General features: G+C 34.2%; 1 protein-coding gene across 1 annotated transcript in view; it reads right to left on the bottom strand.

The window, feature by feature from the left end:
- Positions 1 to 12,920: 12,920 nt before the first annotated feature.
- The window catches only part of LOC145899853 (uncharacterized), an 82,370-nt gene continuing 69,413 nt past the window's right edge, over positions 12,921 to 25,877 (bottom strand). Inside the window, exons 8-11 of the mRNA XM_082988779.1 lie at positions 13,903 to 14,007; positions 13,780 to 13,844; positions 13,205 to 13,385; positions 12,921 to 13,120 (exon numbers count right to left, since the gene is read on the bottom strand). Coding sequence (XP_082844905.1) covers positions 12,921 to 13,120; positions 13,205 to 13,385; positions 13,780 to 13,844; positions 13,903 to 14,007 — 551 coding nt within the window. The remainder of the gene's footprint in view (positions 13,121 to 13,204; positions 13,386 to 13,779; positions 13,845 to 13,902; positions 14,008 to 25,877) is intronic.

The following is a 25,877-nucleotide window of genomic DNA, read 5'->3' as shown; positions in this document are numbered from 1 at the left end:
GTTGTCGAATCAGCTTCAAAATCAATGAGAAAGTTAAAGTTACAAAAGAACACCGCACTGTAATAACTTGTACCAGCGGTTTTACCGGGAAAGTTATCACAATGTTGGCCAACCTTAAGTTTAAATCAATTTAAACCAAATACATGTTTCAAATACATAGTAGTGGTCAGTACATTCACATTCTCTCTCAAGTCTATAGTTAAAGTGCTTTTAACTGGAACCAAATGTTTCATATGCTGATGCACTTTGGTTTGCAGTTGTGGTTTGACAAGTTGCCACATTCTGATACTCAGGTGTGTTTTCACATGTGGGTGTATTAGGTTGTGGAGGTGTGTTTTCATACACATGTGTGTCTAAATATGCAGGTGCTCCCAGTGAAACCTTTGCAGGTGTTCCTTTCATTTTGTTGCCTGCAAGTTAACAACATTAATATGAAACAAAACTTTGGGTTTAATAACCCAACATTATAAAACATGTTACAATTTCACACTTACCTGTTGATCTTTTGAAACAAAATACTGCAAGTATTATTGCAAGAATCACAGAAAAAGCTGCTACAGATATTCCAATAATCATTCCCAGTTGGCTGGTAGTGATTACAGGTATTGTTATTGTAATCGAGCCTGTTCCAATTGCATTTGTAACATGCAAAGTGTAGGTTCCTTCTGGCTTCTACAGTAAAATAACCAAACTAGGATTACAAAGAACTCACTGTGCATAGTTTGTTACATTACTTTCAACATGCAGCAATAAAACTATATTATTTTAAATTTATTTTGGGATATATGTTAAATTATCACATTTTCCTACATCTATTATTTAAGTCAACCTTATTGGCACATTTTGTATTAAATAAGTATTGGTAACCGGCCTCAACTAAAGTAAACCAACCATTATGGGATTTAAGGTAAACGTTCGTTTAATATTATACTACCTTTAATGCGACTTACAAGAACAAATAAATGATTCCTTACTGTTTAACAACATAATTTACCTTAATTTGATATGTGTAAACTGGTGGAGTACTTGACAACAGTGAAAGAGTTTCATTTTCACCTCCTAAAAAAATATATTTACAAATCAAATGTTAAGATATGGCAAGTATTCAAGCATTACAAACCTGGTGACATTCAAACAGATGCATTAGGTGGAGGATTTGAATACACAACAATATTACATGGTTGGTTTGGTTGGCAGTTCAAATTGCTGTCAGTGTATGGTTGGTCTATGAAAATATATTAACTTGCAAAGCCAACATTAGCACAATTACAAAAACTATACAATTATCATTTCAAATAGTGTAAACCAAATGTAAATTGACACATGATTTATAAAATGTCTAATTGTAATCATTAGCGTTGTGCAAAGTGGTCAATCATTCATTGGCTTTAATGCACATATAGCACAAATTGTTTAATGGGGGAAAAAAGATAAAGAAACAGTTGCAGTAATTTTTGCAAAAGATCTGTTCCACTATGAAATGTCTACAGTTATGCTTGGAATACAGAAGTAGGATGCTAAAATATGAACTTGTGATTGGAATAGAACTAATGCAACCAATAGAAACCTTCACAAAACACCCAGTTATTAACAGGTTAAGCAAAACATAAAACACAAAACAAATTATTTAATGATAATTAATTCATTTACCAGATACCATACACTAGCACAGTTAAGGTAATCCATTAATACAAACAAAGGTGTAGCTAATCTTATACAGAACAATTTGGGTCAGTTAAGATTTCTACTGAATGCTACATTTTGCAATAGTTTCCAAAACAAATTATTTACCCAACATGTCACACAACACTATGGTTTTAAGAAAAAAATACGAAAACATGCAGAGTTGAATAGACAAACTATTTCAAATTAACACCACATGCAAACTTTCTATGCCAAACACATCCCAAACACATCAGAAGACTTGCATACATATGTACCAGTGTCATTTGGTGTAACAATTTTGGACAAAATGCTATCATTATTAACATCTATCTCAACATCAATCCCATCTTTTGTCCATTTAAAGATTGTACCAAGATAACTTTGGTGATCAACGGTACATTTAAATTTAACAGCATCGCTTTCATTGAGAAGCTTTGTTGTATTGCTATCAACTGTTTCACCATTAACTGTTATCTTTGGTTGTCCTGTATAAGAATGTTTTAAAGGAAAAAATGCCCAACCTCAAAAACCAAGCTTGAAATCTAACTTACTCAATGTTGGAACTGACACAATTGAAATGGTTGTGTTGGCAGAATTACCAATGCCATTAGTGGCTTTACAAGTTGCATTTGTTGAATCTTTAAATTTTCTGCTTATTCTACATGAATTGTTGTGTTCATTCAAGTTATCATATGACCAAACACATGTGGATTTGGGATTTGAATTTGCAATGCAATTTAAGCTTATATTGGTGTTTTGCAAAATAATATATTGGTTTTTAGTGTGTTGAAATAACCCCTATACAGTGATGTTTGAAATTGAAGGTGGATCTGAATACAACAAATACAAAAAGATCAGCAAACATTTGTTCCTGTTGAAATATCTGTTAGTTCAGACATATATCTTCTTTTAAATGTGGTAAATTTACAATTTATTTTTGAATGAGAAAATTTGATTATTAACAAATTAAATATATGGCAAAAATTAACATGTAAAGAGGAATAATTGCCTTTTTTATCAATAAAACAAATAACATTAAATTCAGTTCTTCTATAGTCACAAGATAAATATTTTTTTTTCAGATTTAGTTAATATCTATATTAATTAGCATAACTAACATACTTCAGGAGTAAACAATGCGTGAATTGTTTATATCAATAAACTTTAAATGATGTAAATATTGACAAATCACAAGCTGGAGTACACGAGTTTTGAAAAAGAAAGTGCAATGAAGAATATCTGCAGTTTAATTTAGCCAATACCATGGCTGATAACAGTGTGTGCTATACCTTGAATGCTTAACAACAATGCTCTGAGCTCTGAGGTCATTTGTAGCCATTTTAGCATTTAACAGTCTGATTTTAAAAATCCCCTGGTAAAAAACATACAATATCAGGGAAACTTTACTCAAATCGTATTCATTGTGTGTTTCACCAGCATCCTAGGCAAGACTAACAACAATAATCTTGAAAAGATTTACTATCCAATATGCCCCATCTATCCACCCCAAAGGGGTTGAAACTTTTTCGGGGGTAAAATTCAGGTTATTCAGGAATATGTGTACTTCTATTTTTCACAGTTGTGTTAGCATTGATTTGCTGCACTTGCGAATGTAAAGAGAAAAGCTCACAACCAACTCTGCTGTGAAGTTAAACTGACTGTGAATTGCCATCCCCAAAACTTTTGCAGCTGTTTTTCAATGTGTGGGGGACCACAAGGTTTCATATATAATGTTGTGGGCGTAACAAAAAAGTTTTAGAACCACTATGTAAACCAATAAAAGCAAAAAAAAACTTACAAATAACATTCAGTGTTTTGGGTTGAGACCATCCCTTGTCCTGTCTGATTCGTGTATATTTTGTATCAGCTTGACATTGAATGCTTTTGCCATTCATATCCCGACTAATTTTCAGACTATACAGCAAACACTAAAAAGTAAAGAGATGTTTTAAGACTTGTTAACAGTGCAAGTTATAACAGAATAGCCTGGATTTAAGGCTCTGATCACACAAAGATCATGCAGGCATGCATTGCTGTATTGTGATTGATCAAAAAAATTGCAACATAAAAAAAGATAGATCCAAACACAAAAAGAGACTAATTGAGTCAAACAGTTTACAGTTTTTCCAATTTTTGCAAAAAAAAATACCCTGACTTCAAAAATCTTTTTTACAAAAATGAAGCACACTTACAACATTTTGTTTACCAACACAAGTATTATCCAGTGTAACATTATAGTGACTCCCATTAGGCCACATAGACTGGTGATAGGAACAATTAATTTTAATTGAATTTCCATCTTGTTGAGTAAAATTTCCTGTAAGTTGTACGATTGGGGCTGCAAAAAAATTACATATGTGGAGGCAAAATGTTCTGGGAACTCTCTTGTGTTGAAACATTTCAGAAAAATATTTTACTATTCGTACAAGCAATGTTTTAGAAAAAAAGATGTGTAAACTTAGTATACTTAACAAACAGAAACAACCACCACATTTATGTGATGTGACTGGGACTTTTTAGTTTCTTATGCACAAACCTGACCAACATTCCAGTCCGTTAGCTCCAAACCATGTTGCATCATTTTGACAAGTTGTATCCCTGATACCAGGAGTTGAGTTGTTGTAAAACAACTCCTGTCCCAATTGACAATAGAAGGTGCCAGATTTTTGGTACGTGCACATACTTGCATTAACATTTGGTCCAACAACTGAGATATGATTTGTGCACTCTAAGAACAAAAATTAACATGCCAGACAGATTTTAATTTAGACAAAGCACTGATTGTACATTACACTGCATTTATACGCATTTAAATAAAGAGTTTTTGGCTAAAAAGCCAAAACTCTAGACAGTATAACATTTACCAGTTATGAAGGGAAAAAAGCTAATGTACAGTTTGACAGAGTTACAGTTTGACAGAGTAAATTATTTTAACCTTACTTAGAACTTTGAAGTTTAGGATGGTTGGGATTAAATTGAATAACCATTGAAGATTGGAAAAATTGGCATTTATATTTTCAAACTTCAGAGTGATTATTGTGGAAGTTCCATTGATTTCATATTTACAACTACAAAAGCAAAAATATGGTTGATGCATGTAAAATGTACAATAATACAATTATACATTAGAAACATATACTGTATTAACACAAACGCAGAGATTTTATTTGTTGCACGGAAAATTTCAGTATCATAGCCATAATCAGTTATAATATTGGTCTTGCACTTGCAATTGGAGTGACTTGAGCATACAAGCGCTTGTGTATTTTGTTATCATGTTTTTGACTTAACAAACATAAATTCTAAAACTTTTTATGTATATATGTTATAGTTAATTTATGAAAATTAACCTGGACATATTTCATTGCAGACAGTTTAAATAGTCTTAATCTACTACAATGCAAAGCATGTCAAATTTATTTAAATGTTCACCCTGTTATTATTTGCAAAAGTGTTACTTATTTTTGCACAAGCCAAAAATACATGTACACGGCTCTGCCAACCATTCTTATGAGGAAAATGTTTTCTGTAGCAAATACATAATTTTGTATGTATTGTGTAAATTTTGAGTATATGCAAAGCAACATTGCTTGGAGTTAGTTACAATGTATTTAACAACTAAGTTAAGAATAAATAATTAAAATTCCGAAAATTTTTCATGAATAAACTCTAAAAAAAAATAAGCAATTCATTTGTCAAAAACGTAATAACAAGACAGTTAACTGTGCAATTAGTGGACATATTCCAAAATTTTTAAGTATTGGCATCATGGGCATATCCAGGGGGTGTCCGAGGGGTTTCGGAGCAAATAAGCAGCATGTAGTGAGACAAAAAAATTAAACGAAATTTTGCAAAAATTACCTTCACTACATTCATTAGCTTTTATCAAAAAAATATAAAAAAGTATCATGTTACCTCCAATTAATATAATCCACGTTTGTTCCATTTAGGCAGCGTAATATGTTACCAGATACCACAGCCAATGTCTATGAAAACAATAAAGTTTGTACTTGCAGAAGTATAAATTGATATTATTAAATCTTGAAAAACAATTGATTTTGCTTTTAATCTTTACGATCAACTTACAACCAAATAAAAGTACATGAATCAAGAGAACAAAAAATATAAAAGTTGTCTAAAACGTATATGGTTTAAAACCTTGCACAAACTTTTGTGGCCCCTGATGTTTGCAACAAACACTGTAATACCATCCTGCTATTGAATGAAAATAAACTTTAATTGAATTGAAACTGGGAACTACAGAAAGTTTATTGCTTTACTGCAACTAACAGGACATGTGATGGTTCAGTAACCTAGCACATGTGGCAGATTTTATGTAATAATGAACTTGAACAATAATTTGTGAAGTATCATATCGTCAAACTAGGTCCGATAATTCAGCAATTTATCAAAAACAATAATATAAATTCTAACAAATTAATTGAATCATTTATGATGTAGCGCAAACCTGTACAAGTTACACTACTGCCAGACAAATAGTGCTATGACAGGATTATTGTATTCCATTATGCATTTTAACAGGTTTTTTATAGAATAAAAAAACATACATTCTTTTCAATTTGAGCATTATAGTATAAATTCCCACTTAAAGATCCAACAATAACAGATGTTGAAGTTGCAAAACCTCCAATTACTTGAGTGCTAGGACTGATGTCAAAATGCTTTAATTGTCCTGCAAATGCAGAAAAGGCTTCTTAAAACCAGTATTTTCTATGGAGATGAATTGTTACATACCTATATCAAATTTGAAGCTAATGTTTCTCTTGTTAGTTTGAGAAATACATTTAATATATATGCAACTATTATACATGCAAAAAGCATGAGTAGGCAAAACATGTTTGAGATAGTTGCAATGTGACAGTCAGATTTTACATTAAAGTATATATAGGCCTACCACTTCATTTTGTAACAACTCAGCAAATGACCACTTGAACATCCTTTTTGGTTCAAGATATAGTGAAGTCCTTTCTTTCACAGTCAAAGCAAAGAAAATTATGTATGTGCAACTCACAAATAACAGTCAGTTACACAGTGAATTAAGGAAATATCCTAAAATTATGTTGACCCTCTTTATTCAAGCAATTGGCTTGCGGTAAATTCATAAAGGCTACAATTTTATAAAGATGAATACAAAAAAATGATTGCCTTGCTCTTTCTTTAACTACATCAAATGCCAGTACACAATACCTAACTGCATATCTTGAAAAGCAGCAAGGTTGTCTTTAACCACGTTAGAACTAGCCATTGTTTCCTAACACGGTGCATTCTTACCAAACATGCGCTATTTTCCGTTAATAATGGCACGTAGTTTACCTGTGTGTCAAGCCAATTAGTCTAGTTGTTAAACCTTTTGCAAATATTACGCATGTACCTATTGAAGTTTGACTCAAGAAAAAACTGCTCATGCGAATGTGCAAAGAGGAAAAGCAGCATGCAAAACAGTTTAATCCCTTTTTCATTTTTATGTTTTCTTGGTGGCGTAACAGCACATTTAATTCTTTTTTGGTTGCAAATATATTCAACACCTTTCTTACAAATTAACAGTAATAAATCAACAGCGCGTTCTACCGAAAAACTCGCATTCGCGTCCAAAGGGTTACGCAATTGCGCAGGCCAGGAAGCCACCGTAACGATTGGTGCTAATACAGATCTACATATTTTGCTATGCTCGATCACAACTAACCTTAATTTAAAACGAAAAATCGGTGATTCCCCACCCAATTTTTAACCTCACATGCGGACACCCCTCTTTAAAGTTATTATAGGTCCGCAAATAATTACAACACTGCATAGTACTATGCTCCTAAATTAGTCATTTATTGCCCCAAGTCATACGATTATACGATCACCAAATGTCATTTGACAGTTGTTAGCCGAATTCAAGACAAAATGACTATGAAATACAACTTTAAAAGCACCAATGCAGTGTAGTTTTAGTGTTGCTGTTTGAACATTGACATTGCTAACGTTTGTCAACTCACATTGTATGAATTGCATTGATTGCTTGTAATTTGCCACATTGCGGGGGAATTTACAAAAAGTGATCAAGCAAAGGCAGGGATTTTTTGGAGGGGAGCGAATTTTTAAGGAATTCTCCAATTTTCCGCTGTTATTTGTTATCAAACAGCACAAAATTTGAATCCCGCCTGGTAGTGCAAAATATTGTTTTGACACCAATTGTAGCGTGGTGGTTTATCTGATAATCTTCTAACTTATAAGTTGCAAATAGCTAAAAAGTGCAGTACCGTCTAAATCAACTGACCTTCACTGAAGCAACCAGATAAGAGAACAAATACAACTTGAAGTAATAGTTCCACGATCATGGTAAAACAAAATCTTTTACACAACAAATATCTCAGCTACCTGGAACCTGATCCTGCACACAAGTGTTAAACGACTGTGACACTATCCCAAGAATAGCGTTATCAGCTGTAATGCAACTGTATTAAGATGAGGATGAAATATCGCTCCCCAGTAACTTTCCCACAAAAGCTTTAGTCCATCGCATTGGCATCGCATAGCTATAATGCCTGCAAATTCCAAACTTAATTTTTTTCGATCAGATTGACATGATTTGCGATGTTTGTGCGACATCTTGTGGTATAATACTTAGCTGCGATTTACGCAATATATATTGCTGTCTAGTTGGGAAGGACTTTGGTAAGTGCAAAGTATCGATTGATGAAATGACGATTGTTTTATTGTATGTGATGTAAACAAAGCGCAACAGAGATTCAATGGAGCGTCAATTTAACGCAAATTGCAAACAATGGAACTCAGTCATCACGCTTATGAACTGCGAAACCCGACGAACTGACGGCGCATTTTTCGACTCCCTTACAGCAGACATAAATTTTACTCGTAGCATAGTCAGCTATTCACTAGCGTGTGATCCAAATTAAAAAAAATGGGCGTTTGCCACCAATGCCCCTCAAACTTTGGTTAGAATTATTTGCGAAACCACACCGTGTGCTGTCCTAACTTTTTCTGTTGAGCAATAGTAGTTGCCCTTCACAAGAGAAATTGTCACCAGGTGCGTATAAACAAATTTCTTCCAAAACTAAATTTTTGGCTTTTAATTATGAGATGGGACCTGAAAGGGCAAGGTGGCTGCAATTATTAAATTAGGAATGGAAAACGCGCGTTCATTGATAATGAACCAAAATGACGGAAGTTAATCACGAATGTGAACTCGGTTACCAATGCTTCAAAAACTACTTGATCAGTAGACTCGTATAGTGGGCCATGGAGAAATAATATTGTGTTTCTTGCTCACTTATCACGCGAAACAAAATATGCTGTTTCAAAACAAATAAGACTACATGAAAAGAAAATAACAGCAAAAAACCAAACGCTGACGGCATAAATCAGTATTTATTCAATAACGAGAATATCGTTTTTCCGTGTTGCTCGTGCATCCGTGAATTTTGTAACCAAGTTTTTTACATCGTCCTCTATGTATATTTCAACTTCATTGCTGGCCTGATCTGTTGTATTTATCGTCTTTAGATATTAAAGCATTCACATCTCACGCGGGCCAGTTTTAGGTCCTATTACTTTTGGTTATTTATGCTACAGTGTTATTGCCCATTCGATATGCATGTTGCTTCTGTGGTCGGCAATTCGCATGCAAGTAATAAGTTTGCTTCGCTCACAAGTGCAAATAACTGTTACAATTCTTATTTTTTTTGTTAGCTGTTGTTTAAATATTGCTTGCGCCAAAATATGCTAATTTATAGTTGAATGAAAAACGTATGTTTTTTTTTGTGAGTAAAAAATGCCCACAAATAAATGCACTGGCAGTGTTTATGATTTAATTATCATTGCAAATGATGAATATCATTGCGAATGATACCTGCTGATTAATACGATACCCAATTAAATTCTTACCAATGTTGTTTAACGATTATATCGTATTCGTATTTATGTTTATAATGCTTGTTCCATCGCATCATCTGGTTTGGATGCAATAAAATGTGTCTAACTATGAAAAAAGAGGGAGGTGTTGATGAGACAATATAGTTTTCCAAGAAAAATATATTGCTAAAACAGCACTCCCCATGTCAATCTTCGGTAGGTGCATTAATTAGGAAGGTGCAATCTGATATCGTGCAGTGGATATTATAGAAAACATACCGATTTGCAATATGATCAGGGCAGCGTGTAATGTTTATATCGTGCCTTATTTCCAATTTACATCTAAACGCGTCAACCAACCATGCGCGTAGATGCATCACCAGAACAAAGCTCAATAATATGTAAATGAGCCAAATTGAACATGGTCTTAAATTGTAAAGAATACTTTTATTTCTGCACGTTTTTTCTCTCGCACAATAACTTTGCAAAAAATTCATTTACTTTCAATCTAGTTTGTGAATTGGCTGACCAGGTTAGTTTTCGATAAATTGACCGAATCCTAGAGTTGGGAATAACTTATCAGTGAATGCACATCTTTAAACGCATTATGTACACACACGTAATATTTGTAAGTATTTGCGGGTTGTTTGCATATACGGCCGTATCACAAACGATCAGGAAGTCGGGTAAAGCAATAGTAAAAGCTTATTATGTGCTCACCTTATTCACATTGTATGCTCTTACCCTATACACGTACATTACAATAACACAAGTGGAAAAAGATAATACAGTTTGACGACAACAATCTTCATTCAAAAGATTGCTTCGCTGTTCAACTTTATGGCCTAACATATCAGCTGAAAGTTTTGGTGATCAATAGACCGCTGGATTGTTTACCACAACCGAACACAGTTTTTCCTGGCTTGGTAACGAATCTCATTTAAGGTTTCTTATATAATTCTAGCGCCCTCTATCGCCAAAATGTTTTTGGGAAAGTCCCTAAATTGAATTTATTTTGTTCAAGCCTATTTTTTTTGAGAAAGGAAACAACAATTTGTTGAAATCAACAACACTAAAAAATGATTGCTTTATTTATAGCGTACAGGTCTCTGATGTGATTTTGTGTCATGTAAAAACGGTGTGTCATTGGGATATCCTACACCACTTTGCTTAGTGCCAAATTATACTTTTAAAACGCATATAAATTTTGCCAACAGCCACGAATAAGAATTTACGCTTTATACAATTGAGAAACCAACGCCATAAACCAACGGTTTCATATATTTCTAGGAGTGCGTGTATTTTACTCGGGCCAGATATCTTTTTCTCCGCAAGAGGGTGATAAAGATTGTATTTAGTTCAGGCCAGCTTCCAAGCAAGCTGTTTCTTGGCTTTAGAATTTTCGACTCTGAGAAACAAAACGATCAATAAACGTAAGGTTTGCAAATGATGACAAGATTTTAATTTTTGGGGAGTTTTTCGTCTGATTCAAAATGGCAAGAAGCAAGTCACAAATGTAATCTCCTGGTTTAATTCTGGGAAAAAAAAACGGTCCTAATTTGTAAAAGTGTCCAGATGTTTAAGGTTTGGGACTGCAAATTTGTCTACGTGCCTGATATAACTCTGTCGCAATTGTGCGGTGACAAATATGATAACCCAAAGTCTAATAATCCTAACAAAGAAAGTGAAAGTAGACGATTGTTTGAACACACATATCCAGCTTAGTACGCGAACAGGGTATTACGAGGGTTTGTTTGCACTACCATTACACACAACACCTCATCCCTTACACCATTGCAAATAACACTAAAGGTTATGTATGACCATATTTCTGTAAGTATGCAGTATATGTGACATTATGATGTCAAGCAACTGATTTAAAAGTACTTTTTTCTCAGGATCACTAACTTGAATGATGAAATTCGCATTATCTGTTTAGGTGCTACCTGTGAATTTTGTTTTTCGGACAAAAATCATTTATCAATAAACTTCGGTGAAAATGTGCTCCATATTTCTGCACCTATTGTGCAATATGATAAAGCCGTGGCACCCATGCACTCCTTGTAACATCATAGAATTACTTCCTGGTTTGCTTTAATATCAAGACATATGTTGGGTTCACCAGCGCACAGTAACCTATCGAACTTTCCGGTGGCAAAGTATTAATTACAGCAGTGCGACGCCATTAAAAGCTGTGTTATAACAATGATTTAAACTCAATTTAGTGGTCACTGTCCTTAAATCAAATGTAGGAATTTATAAAACGACAACAAACATATTTATGGTTGAAGACACGCCTCGTTTTCCTACAAACAGAAAAGTATTTTCACGCAATATTGTGTCTTGTCCCAAAAGTAAGGCCATTTATTTCATAATGCGGTCGGATGAATTTCATCACAAAACCTTCAAAAAACTATGTTTGTGCAACTTCCTAAGGTCTTGTTCAGTGTTTCCGTCAAACTTATTGCATCGGTTATTCGTAAGTAAGGAAGGTGGTGGATAGAGAAGAGAGCAAAACACACATTTCGCATATTAGCTTTCCTGCCAACACGGAAGTTCTGTAAAGGAAAGGAGTCCTTGCCTGTAAACCGCCTTCCGCGTATTCGTCACCGAGCATGTTGTTTTACGTAAAAACCCTACGTAATATTGATCACCTTAGTTTGATCACAAAAGTAAGTGATGCACAATTTCACATAAATGAAAGCCAATACGCAACGATGATCACATTCATTTATAAAATATTAAAAACACACAGTGATTGACAATAAGTGAAAACGTTATTTTCACTGTCAGGGAAACACGAATAGAGATTAAACAGTGGCCACAGTTCTTACAACACTGTAAATTTACACAGGGAAGTTGAACACAAAGTCATTTGAAGTCAACCTTCCTGTAATACTCAATACCCTGGCAAACAAAAGGAAGGTGTTCTCTAAAGTCTGGTAAAACATTAACCCCAGCAATAAAAGAAAGTAAATGGAGCCGTACTTGATTGGTTGAACTTATCCGGTATTTACATTGGGCGACTTTACGTTTTCGAATAAGCTTCAAAATCAAAGAGAAACTAAAAGTTTAACAAGAACACCGCACTGTAAAAACTTGAACCAGCGGTTTTACCAGGAAAGTTATCACAACGTTGGCCAACCTTAAGTTTAAACAAATTTAAACCAAATAAAATACATTTGCATTCTTTTTCGAAATAATGGATGATAACATGTAATACAAAATACTTTTACAAAAACAGTTCACTGTAATAATTTTTGTCATAATGTTGACTAACCTTAAGTTTAAAACAACTTAAACCAAATACATGTTTCAAATACATAGTAGTGGTCAGTACATTCGCATTCTTTCTAAAATCAGTAGTTAAAGTGCTTTTAACTGGAACCAAATGTTTCATATGCTGATGCACTTTGGTTTGCAGTTGTGGTTTGATAAGCTGCCACATTTTGATACTCAGGTGTGTTTTCATATGTGGGTGTATTAGGTTGTGGAGGTGTGTTTTCATACACATGTGTGTCTAAATAAACAGGTGCTTCCTGTGAAACCTTTGCAGGTGTTCCTTTCATTTTGTTATCTGCTAGATAACAACATTAATATGAAACAAAACTTTGGGTTTAATAATTTAACATCATGAAACATGTTACAATTTCACACTAACCTGTTGATCTTTTGAAACAAAATACTGCAAGTATTATTGCAAGAATCACAACAACAGCAGCGGCAACAGATATTCCAATAATCAATCCCAGTTGGCTGGTAGTGATTGCAGATATCATTATTGTAATCAAGCTTGTTCCAATTGCATTTGTGACATGCAATGTGTAGGTTCCTGCTGGCTTCTACAGATAAATAACCAAACTAGGATTACAAAGAACTCACTGTGCATAGTTTGTTGCATTACTTTTGACATGCAGCAATAAAACTATATTTAAAATAATATTGCCACAGATGCAAAATATTTTGCTTTGACACCTGACTAATGCCCATAGAGATAAATGGTTTCTTTTAATGGAATATATTCTAAATTGCATTTTTATCATATTTTCCAACATCTATTATTTAAGTCAACCTTATGGGCACATTTTACACCAAAAAAGTATTGGTAACCGGCCTCAACTAAAGTAAACCAACCATTATGGGATTAAAGGTTAACCTTTGTTTAATATTATACTACCGTTAGTGCGACTTACAAGAACAGAAAATGATTCCCTACTGTTTAACAACATAATTTACCTTAATTTGATATGTGTAAACTGGTGGAGTACTTAACAACCATGCAAGAGTTTCATTTCCACCTCCTAAAAATAATTTTACAAATCAAATGTTAAGATATGGCAAGATTCAAGCATTACAAACCTGGTGACATTAAAACAGATGCAGAAGGTGGAGGATTTGAATACACAGTAATATCACATGGTTGGTTTGGTTGGCAGTTCAAATTGCTGTCAGTGTATGGTTTGTCTATAAAATATAATTTAACTTGCAAAGCCAACATTAGCACAATTACAAAAAATATGCAATTATCATTTCAAATAGTGTAAACCAAATGTTAATTGACACATGATTTATCAATTGTCTAATTGTAATCATCAGCATTGTGCTAAGTGGTCAATCATTCATTGGCTTTAATGCACATATAGCACGAATTGTTTAATAGGGAAAAAATCTGCAACTTGTACCAAATGAGTTTCTAGCTTTTTCTGATTGTAAAGCAAGTAATGGAATTTTATTATTATACATGTTCGTTGACATCCTCGGGTGTCATTTCATGTTTTCAGATTGATAGAACTGAAAATAAACACTAAAACAGAAGAAAAATCATCCTAATACATTATTAGTTGCTATGTCCTGCGTTGTGATAAGTAATTGCTACACAAGGTAAAGGTTTAAATGTAAAAGTTTTTTATGGGAAAAAAAGATAAAGAAACAGTTGCAGTAGTTTTTGAAAAAAAACTGTTCCACGATGAAATGTCAAATGTTATGCTTGGAATACAGAAGTAAGTTGCAAAAAATATGAACTTGTGTTTGGAATAGAACTAATGCAACCAATAGAAACTTCACAAAACACCGAGTTATTAACAGGCTAAGTAAGACATAAAACACAAAACAAAATTAATGATAACCAAATCATTCACCAGATATCATACATAGCACAATTAAGGTAATCCATCAATACAAACAAAGGCGTAGTTAATCTTATACAGAACAATTTGGGTCAGTTAAGATTTCTACTGAATGCTACATTTTGCAATAGTTTCCAAAACACATTATTTACGCAACATGTCAAAAAACACTCTGTTTTTAAGAGAAATACGAAAACATGCAGGTTTGAATGGATAAACTATTTCAAATTATCACCACATGCAAACTTTCCATGGTGCAAACTTACACTGAACATCAATGTTAATCCTTGTTTGGAAACTCCCAAACACATCAGAAGACTTGCATACATATGTACCAGTGTCATTTGGTGTAACATTTTTCGACAAAATGCTATCACCATTCACATCCATCCCATCTTTTGTCCAATTAAAGATTGTACCAAGATAACTTTGGTAGTCAACAGTACATTTAAATTTAACAGCATTGCTTTCATTGAGAAGCTTTGTTGCATTGTTATTAACTGTTTCACCATTAACTGTTATTTTTGGTTGCCCTGAATAAGAATGTTTTGAAGGAAATTATGTCTAAATTCAAAAACTAACTTCAAAACTAACTTACTCATTGTTGGAACAGAAACAATTTTAATGGTTGGACTGGTAGAATTACCAATGCCATTACTGGCTTTACAAGTTGCATTTGTTGAACTAATAAATTTTCTGCTGACGTTGCATGAATCATTGCTTTCATTCAAGTTATCATATGACCAAACACATTTGGGTTGGGGATTTGAATCCACAGAGCAAATTAAGCTTATACTGGTGTTTTGCAAAATAATATAATGGTTTTCAGTTTGTAACCCCTGTACAGTGATGTTGGGAATTGAAGGTGGATCTGAATACAACAAACAAAATTCTGTGAAATATGTAGTAGTACCCATTCATCTTAAAACACATTTAATTGCTATTTAGAAGTTGAGAATTTAAACAATACTTTTGCACGAGAGAACTTGTTAATTTGTATCAATGAATATAATTTAACTTGCAAAGCTAACACTAGCACAATTACAAAAAATATACAATTATCATTTGAAATAGTGTAAACCAAATGTAAATTCACATATGATTCATAAAATGTTAAATTGTAATCATTAGCATTGTGCTAAGTGCTCAATCATTCATTGGCTTTAATGCACATATAGCACAAATAGTTTCTTAAATTTGTACCAAAAGAGTGTCTAGCTTTTTCTGATTGTAAAGCAAGTAATGGTATTTTTGCAAATTTTAATATTATTCATGTTCGGTGACATCCTCGGGTGTCATTTCATGTTTTCAGATTGATAGAACTGTAAATAAACACTAAAACAGAGGAAAAATCATCCTAATACATTATTAGTTGCTATGTCCTGAGTGTTGTGAAAAGTAATTGCTACACAAGGTAAAGGTTTAATGTAAAAGTTTTTAATGGGAAAAAAAGATAAAGAAACAGTTGCAGGACAAACTATTTCAAATTATCACCACATGCAAACTTTCCATGGTGCAAACTTACACTGAACATCAATGTTAATCCCTGTTTGGAAACTCCCAAACACATCAGAAGACTTGCATACATATGTACCAGTGTCATTTGGTGCAATATTTTTCAACAAAATGCTATCACCATTTACATCTATCTTAACATCAACTCCATCTTTTGTCCATTTAAAAGTTGTACCAAGATAACTCTGGTAGTCGACAGTACAATTAATAATCACAGCATCACTTTGACTAAGAAGCTTTGTTGCATTGCTATCAACTGCCTGATCATTCACTGTTATCTTTGGTTGTCCTGAATAAAAATTCAAGTTATCATATAACCAAACACATTGGGATCGGGGATTTGAAACAACAGTGCAATTTAATCTTATACTAGTGTTTTGCAGAATAATGTACTGGTTTTCAGTTTGCTGAAATACGCCCTGCACCGTGATGTTGAAAATTGTGGGTGGATCTGAATGTAATTAACACATAAAGACATTAATCTCATTTTTTAAGGATTTTTAAGTGTATAATCATTGTAATAGATGATTTCAACACTTCGCACAACTAACGACAACTTAGGCTGTTTTTTGTTTCTTAATTAATAACATGTAAACCCTTTTATTGTAAATAAAACAGTCTCTTAGGGCAGGCAACAAAATAAGCAGAATATAAACTACTGTAGGACGCATATTGGTATTTCTCTAAAATTAAATTTCAGTTGTTGGAAATGCCCACTGTGTAGGCCTTTGTCACAATGGAAAGGGTACGTCACAGAGCAAAGCTGTGATGCATAGGTGTCAATTTTACGATTGAATGAGTGCACATGCAAGTGCTGTTGTCATGGTAAATTTTAGGGCCATTTCAATGTTAGTGATGGGTGATGCTGAAAATTATGGTGAAATTGGAGCACAAAATTCAGGTTGTACCTGTGGAAAAATGAATCGTTTGTCCAATCATTCGTGATTTTATGAAAGATCCATCCCAGATCTACAAATTTTGATCAAATTTAGCTCCTCGAAAAATGGTTTAGCCACACCCTGGGGTCATTTGCCCCCCTGGTTAGTCAGTTTTTTTGGTAAAAAAAGCAATAAAAAATGTGAACTGGATTTTGCAGAAAATTTATTCATTTAACTGCCAACTCATTTGCATTTTTGTGTAAGTTCCAACTCTTCTCTATGCATCAAATTTAGTTGCTGAAACAGCCCCCTGGGCTGTTTATACTTTTTTTCTGGCATTGTCATTGCAATATTATTCAGTTTAGTGTCTGATGGGTGCTTTACCTAAAGTTTGGTTTGCTGCTTTTATTAGGTTAAAACTTGGAATTTATGTGATAAAGACTTCTTTACAGTCATCCACAAACCTATGCCTGTACTGCTTTAAAGCATTGTTTAGAGTTACATTTTAACTACCTTAAATTATATACATATTGATGGTGTAATTCAGTACCAGGACTCTGTGAACTGAATTTCAATTCAATATTAGAAAAAAAATACTTTTAATATTGAAAGTCATATTTGTAATACTTGCACACGTCCATAAACAGTGAATGCAATTTTCAGTGCTTTAAAGTTTTAAGAAAACATTTGTTGGGTATTAGCTTGAGGCAAATAAAACAGCCAATAGATAGGAGATTTTTAGATATAAAATAATCAAAAATGCATGCATTAATATATTTACTGGTATAACTTCTGCAGTACTGGATTTCATTAAATTTACCTTTTAGGACCCTGTGCAGTGAGTTAAAATGAAAAAAAAATCATCTCCTGTTCTTGGTATAATAATTATTTGAACATGTTCAAATATACAAAAAGACCTGAGGTAACATTACATACTGCAATAGTAAACAACAATTAAAATTCTACTCACAAGATATATTTAATATTGCTGGTTGAGACCATCCCCTGTCAGGTCTGACCTTTGTGTAATTTGTAAGAGCTTGACATCGAATCATTTGCCCATTCATTTCACGAGTGAGTTGAAGTTGGTATGTGCGGCCCTTAAACAAAATTCCATATTACGACAAACTTACAAAGCAAAACCTTAAATACAAATTTGTTGACAGCATATGTTATCATCTGCAAAGATGTTAGGTGAAACATAAAACAACATGTTTCCCTTGCTATTCAGTGAGTCAACAACATAAAAGCAACTTGTCAACAACATAAAAGCAACTCACATTAAAATTATTCTTTGGAAAATACGGTAAAATTAAGAAAATTAAACTAGAAATGTTTTTTTTTGTGTAATCCAAGTTGCTTGTTTGGCCACTATTCAAATAAATGTAATTTGAGTTTGCAAATTAATATACTTTATGTCAAGAATGAAGTGTGGCAAAAATTTTTTTATTGCGGATTATTTTTTTGCTTAACAAATGGTACCTACAGTAATATTCTTCAATTTATAGAACTACAGAACTTAAATTTTTTGACTTCACAACAATTTCTAAACTTACAAGGAGTATTGTTTGAGTTTTTATTCCATTAACTTCAACAACATATTGATTCCCGGTAGGTATAACGCTCTGGTTATAAGTGCAACCAACGTCTATTGAACTACCAGCTTGTCCAGATACACTTCCAGTAAGGCTTGGAAATGGAGCTGAAATAAATCAGGTCACTTAGTCCCAACAGATTTCTAGCTATAAAACACCATCGCCAATTGCATATTAAACCAAACATATTTACCATGCACAATTTTGCCATTGTTTTAATGGTTTGTTCATTAACTCTTTAATGGGGGCCTTATAACAGTAGTTTTCAAAACATAAAATCATTTTACTTAACAAAACAATAAATTTTATATTATTTTATATAATAGTGAAGGTAATTGTACTTCTGTTGTTGTACATGGCAAAAATATGTTGCAAACGGTAACCAATACCCTTACAAAACTTGGAGCCCAAGAATGTACATTTGTAATGTACAGCACAAAAGCAATTAAACAGTTATGTTAATGCTGTATAAAACAGTTTTTATTTGTATTTTTATCAGCTACATAACTGTATATTAAGTTACATGCTTACTTGATATGAAAATTTGAACAAAGCAAAGTATTGTGCATGTTCACATATAGCACGTTAAAAACAAAAACAAATATTTCTTGGTAATATAATGCATGCATACTGCATTTTTTTTGATTATCACAGAATAAAAATCATGAAAATCCCCTCCCAAAAAAAATATATATATAGATATATGTATATACAGGTTTTTACACAATACCTGACCAACATTCCAATCCATCTGCACCAAACCATGTTGCATCATTTTGACAAATTGTGTCCCTGATACCTGGAGTTGAGTTGCTGTAAAACAACTCCTGTCCTGTTTGGCATTTAAATTGTGTTGATGCACCATAGGTTTGATTATTTCCAACTGTGCTTGGTCCAGCATTTGAAATCACACTGGGACAATCTAGCAAACAAAAATACGGGTATTATGTCTCTGGCTCATAAAATATCTCGTGCCTATTAAACTTAAGTAACTCAATAATAGTATAATTACCTAATTACTTACATTTGCTAAACAAAATAAATGTGCTGATGTTTAAAGGTGCACATTGAAGGGACACAGTGTAGTTTGCTGGGCTGGATGTTAGAGCAGCTGCAACATATGTTGAAGTGAAACCTCCAGAATTGCTTGAGCATTGAATATTAGATGGGAGATAAGATGGAGGCACACATCCAGTTGGTGCCAAAAACTGTTTTTCAACTGAATTCACGTTCCAAAAACAACTTGAGGCTTCTGGTGGTAGCATAATTGTGAAGATTGGGGAAAAGTTCACAGCTACCCTTCCTTTGTTTATTAGTCCATGGGATTCCTGGATTTGCTGTGCAACTGAAAAAAATTATTATAATTACTAATGTGAACACAGACAAACAAAAATATGTGGCTTAGTGTAGTTTATTAGTGATTATATTATACCAGTAGAACTCATATTTAGTAAGCCATAACCCTATACTCCACATTTCCATACAACCACCCAACTTTAATAAGTACCTTTCTATGCCCTTTTCTAATTTAGTTGATTTGGATGGAAAGCAACAAAATAACCCTAAACTCCAATTTATTACCAGAATAATTTTGCAACTTTCAAGACAGAGAGCTGCTGTTTTGAGACAGAGAGCACAAATCTTGTCACAAAATACTCCCCTTTACAGTATAATTATGTTGTTACAAGTAATGACTGTAAAGAAGCTATCAGTTACCTGTTAAATAAGACCAAGTACAATGTTTTTGGAAAGTTTCTTATTTTAAATATCGATGTCATTTCTGCTACCATAAAAATGCAACAAACAATAATGTTTTATATTGAATTTTATCACACCCTAATATTAATTGCTATATTGGAAATGGTGGCTGTTTGGATGCACATTCTAAATGTATATTGACAGGCAAATAACATGTGTTCTGCTGAATAATTTAACCTGGTGTTGTTTATTGTTATTGGTAAAATATAACTTACCATTTCACCAAAAACATTGGTATCCATTAGTAAATAGTTCGCACAGTGTTTTCATTAGGTTACCAAGCACTTACCAATTTTCAATCCGAAAAAGCACAGATTACTATCAAAAATATTGCTAAATTTAAATCCATTCTTAGCTGTGTAAACAAATTTATGACACTGTAGTTGACCTTTCACACAGACAAGTGCTGTAACAAAAACACAAAAATCCAAGAGAAGATGTATAAATATTTTATCAAATGCAATTCCAAAGCAATCTGAGCATCATATACCATCTGACTTCTTTTACTTAGTCTTAAATGCTGTGCATGGTGTTGTGTACATTGAACACAACAATATTCAGTGCATAAGGTTAGCTCTAATGTCAAAGGTAAAACCATTGGCTAGTAAAAAACTGCTTTGCATTATTCAACACATGTATTTTTAATATTCTGTTGATACTCAATGCATTCACCGAGACGTTTACGAACGCTTTCACGTGACTCTAACGACCTTTTAATAGAGAACAAGCTATCTGAAGTGGAAGCAATAAATCAATTAAATAAAAAAAATGCATATCTGTGTTTACTACAAATTCTTCTTCGCCGCACTGTACTAACTCACAGGTAAATTCTTATTGACGATAATAAATCTAGATTTCAGTGAGTCTCTATGCCTTTGCTATGGTGCCCAAACTCTGCAACATTTCTAGAATTGCAACCAATCTCTATATTTTTTGCTAACAATTCTCTGAACATTTACCGTACTTACTCGATTGTAAGCAGCCCTCGAATGTAAGCAGCCCCCGATTGTAAGCAGCCCTCGAATGTAAGCCGCATGCGACGGTGTTACAAAATTAATATAAGCCGCCATCTAATGTAAGCCGCACGTAAATGCTAAAGGCAAACTTAGGTGCCCTACAACAATAATTGTTAACAAATCTTTCCTTTCAAATTGTCAGGTACGCTGATGACTGTGTTTGACAAAACGTATTTGTACGACCGAGCGAGTTAAACGTGAATTTCATTGAAACTCAGAGCCGCAGACAAAATATCAGCGTGACATTAAATAATGTAAGCCGCCGTCGAATATAAGTAGCCCTCGACTTTAAGCCGCACAAACGGTAAGTTAAAAAACGTGAAGTCGCGCTTACAATCGAGTAAATACGGTACCACAAGGTTGGTAACGTTATCGGGACATTCCGATTTGACTCAACACCTCAGTAGCGCCAAACAACGACGCGACCCTAAGTATTATTGTGAACATTGTAGGGATTTCAGTCGATCTATTTTATTATTTTGTTTAAACTTCGTCTTTTGAAACCGCTTACAACTATTTTACATTCGCACCTCTATTTTGTCTCGCCTTTGATATCGTCCTATATATTTGCGTCTCTTTCCAAATTTTGTTTCTTAACTTTGCTCCTATCACTTCCAGGTAATTTTACGGTAGGTTTGTTAACGCATGTCACCGAAACAGTAGTTTTTGATTGTTTTTGTTTACTGCGTGTTATATGTCATCACCTAATCTTGTGCCAGGTAAGCTACATGCCTTAACCAAGCGGACCAAAGTGCCGCGATGGTTACGGTTTTGAAAGCCTTCCGAGCCCAAGAAACACGGCACTAGAGTAGTTACATGATGATTGCTGCAAGGCCACCTCATCACTGTTTGCATGTCTGCTTACATTTTTTGCTTCATACAGATCAACGTCCTTGCTCCATTTTTAGTTAGGGATTGACCAGTTGGCAAAGCCAAGGTCAACGAGCTGTAGACGGCAAAAGTTGTGCTACTGGTTTAATTTCCATGTATAGTTTTTGATGATTTGGCTTGTTTGCTTACCGACATGCGTATAGCCAACCCTGCCTGGAATTACCAACTTGACTTTTTTTGGAATCTTGGTGGACGGATTACTCTTCGGTGCCATTTCGTCTTCTCCGGTTATACTTCACCCATTTTAATGCATATTTTTACGACGATTCACTACGCCTATTCCACACAAATTTTCCTCGAAACCGCAGCGCAAAATCGACGCCCAAGCAACAAAGATATAGTTCGTGGCAATGCTCGTTAATTCCTACTTCACGGCCTGTGTGAAGAAAGGCGTTATCACCATGTAGTTATCTACACCTACTACGCACGTCAAGCAATGCAAAGTGCATGCCACGACGGTCGACTACATATGTAAAGTACTTTGATAACTGCGCGCGCAAGAATCAATTTTTGGAAAACACTTGTCCGGTGGGGAAGCTGTGTAGGGAATTCAGCTTGTCGTAATTCAGTTTCGGCTAGTTATCTCGCTTGCGTTACGTCTTTTAACTTGCGCTACTTCTTCTAAGTCTCCTTTGTCTCGTAATTGCTGCAAATATTTCTTTTTTTGTTTAAGTATTTCTTTGTCTTTGATATCGCCCTGTATATTGACTCTTTCCACAAATAGGCAGATTCAAACGTTCGGTCTAACGCAGATCTCAATGCGGTCTCATGCATAACAACATGTGGCCTTACAGATCATGGTTTTCGGTCTCAGGCCGCTTTTAGGTCAAAGAACAGATCATCGGTGACGAGACCCGCAGCCAACATCGTGTCAGACCAAGATTTTCTTGCCAGACTTGATGATGGTTCATGGTGATACAAACCATTCAAACCCTTCAGCGTGCTCGACACAATAAAATTGCCCATCGAGTTACGGAATTCTGTATTAGTCGTTACGTAAGCCACATATACACATATCACTGACATTTCAGACATGTATACACAACACACATGCAGCAAGTGTAGACAAAAGCAGATTGTATGTCATATTTTCAGTGACTTGCAAACATAGAACTAATAGTAAATATTCGAGTTAGTCACGATAGCGCACCAAACTTCCAGGCCTCTACGAATCATGTTGATCGTTCCAGCAGGCTGCTAAGCTACCTTCGCTAATGAATAAAAGAAGATTTGACTCATCTGTTTCTTCTTCAAATATAGACAACGTTGGAAACACATCTAAAGCATCAGATTTGGGAACAGTGTCATCGACTTCATCTGTATCCTTAAAGTCCTCGAAAACAGAGAAGTCGAGACTTTTAAACGGTCGAAATTTGATGTCTTTCGCGAAAAAAGAAAGGTGCTTCGCATATTCGGAACTAATGACATCTAATGGCTGTACTTTCAAAAAATACTCACAAGGCAATCTGTGAGTTGGCCAAAAATTAATTCAGAAGCAGAACAATCGAAGTCAGCGTTACGAATTCCAAGCATAACTAAACTAAATCGTCATAAAGATCTTGGGGCTGCTTTAAAGGCGCCTGTTCAAACGTTCGACCGCGTCATTTGACTTCACATTACAACTCCAGGTATAAAAGCATTCACAAAAGTCATCAAAATCACCCGAAATGAAGTCAATAAATATACGAAGTGAAACTCTATAGAGGTATAGCTTCAAGCCAACTGCTAAATCTGCCTAGCTATAAACGTTAAATATATTTATGAAAATATGATTCCCTTATCGGTCGGACAATGTAAACGTGGAGGACGGTAAGTTACTGGGATTCAACATATTTACGCAAAGGAGAAATATTGTGAAGATGAACTTTGTAAGTTTTTCCCACTGGAAAAAATAGTTTAAATTGCAAGGGTTAGTCGCACCACCTGTTTTCTTGGTTTCCAGGGGTTTCAAACACAAAGGACGCATATTTGTATTTCTATAAAAACAAATTTTGTCGGGGGGAAATGCCTACCTTGTATTCTGCCCTTTGTCACAAGGATGACGTAACAAAGTAACCAGTGATGCATGAGGGTTAATTTAATGATTGACAGAGCAAATATTCATGTGCTGTTGCTAATGCGCACTTTAGCGTCTTTCGGGTTTTGGTAGATTTTGGACATTTCGAATCGGGTCAATTTGAATCAAATCAGTTACTTGGTGCATGGTCAGTCACAGAATGAATTTACAGAAAAATGAATCGTTTAAAGCTGAGATCGGGCACCTTTTTGGCTAAGGGAGCCATGGAGCTACATATTTTTCATTGTATTTCTGTGAGAACCATATAAAATTTTCAACACTTAATGCAATTAACGTGTGCATTTTAGGCAAAACCTTACAAAAACGGTAAGTGTCTTTGGTAACACCTTACAGTTAATGCGACTTTTATCGGATTGTTGTGGTTGATTGTTACAAATGGATTGTTACGTTATGGAATATTACCTCATCTGGCTCGCCAGCTATAGGTTCCCGACCTGTGGTTTAAGGGAAAAGCCATTTGTGGTTTCATGAAAGATCCATTCCTTCTCTACACATTCTGTGCAAAGTTGCTTGCTAAAGAAGTGCTTTTTAGACCCCTGTTCTTCCAGGAGGTGGAACATTTTATGAAAATATTAGGTCCCTATATAAGTCACAAGACTCAGCAACGTGTACCGACAGACAAGCAAAACAGCCGACAGGTCATTATTGCAGAGGACCTTGAAAACAGAATTTCTAACTATGCGTGTTTTGTTTATCTGTTTACTTGTAACAAACTAACCTATTTGTGCAGTATTTACCGCAAGAGATATTTTATATTTCCGTTCATACTTTTTTTTGGATTTGGAATTTTCAGATCTGAGATACATAACCATACATCAGCGTGACATTGTACATGATTAAAGGCGAAATTGACAACTGAAAGAGCTTTTAGTGTCACAAAAAAACATATATTAGCTACGTTTCACAATTATTCTTGCTCTGCTAGTTCAGTTTAAAAGTTGTGTTTAGTGCGAATTTTTCAGAAGTTTACAAAAATCTGTTTCAGATGAAACCATGATGCGCATTACCCTTTATCCACAATAAATGAAGGGTTATTCAACTTAAAACAATGTTTGGGTGGCAAAATTTTGCCGGATATGTCCTGAATTTGGTGTTAAAATTCGCGTACAGTAAATGGGAAAAAGTGCCTTAATTTTCCAGATTTGGTCCAAAAATTTGTCTACGTGACAGGCATAACTCTGTCGCAATTGTGCGGTGACTAATGCGATGATCCTGAATTCTAAATAAGGCTCACCGAGATAGTGAAAGTAGTCGATTGTTTAAACACCCATATCCACCCTGTACACGAACCATGTGTATTATAAGCTTTTTACACAACCCATCATCCCTTATGCCTTAGCAAACAACACATAACCTTTTGTATGACCATTTCCTAGTTTTCCTGTACATATACTGTGTATGTGACATTATTACGTCAAGCAATTAGTTAAAACCAATTTTTTCGGATAAAAACTTTGTGGCTTAAAAATGATGCAATT

Source organism: Ascidia mentula, chromosome 4 (genome assembly GCF_947561715.1).
Source record: "Ascidia mentula chromosome 4, kaAscMent1.1, whole genome shotgun sequence".
In the NCBI taxonomy this organism is placed as follows: domain Eukaryota; kingdom Metazoa; phylum Chordata; class Ascidiacea; order Phlebobranchia; family Ascidiidae; genus Ascidia; species Ascidia mentula.
Note: the sequence above shows the minus strand (reverse complement) of the source record. Positions and strands in the feature narration are given on the sequence as shown.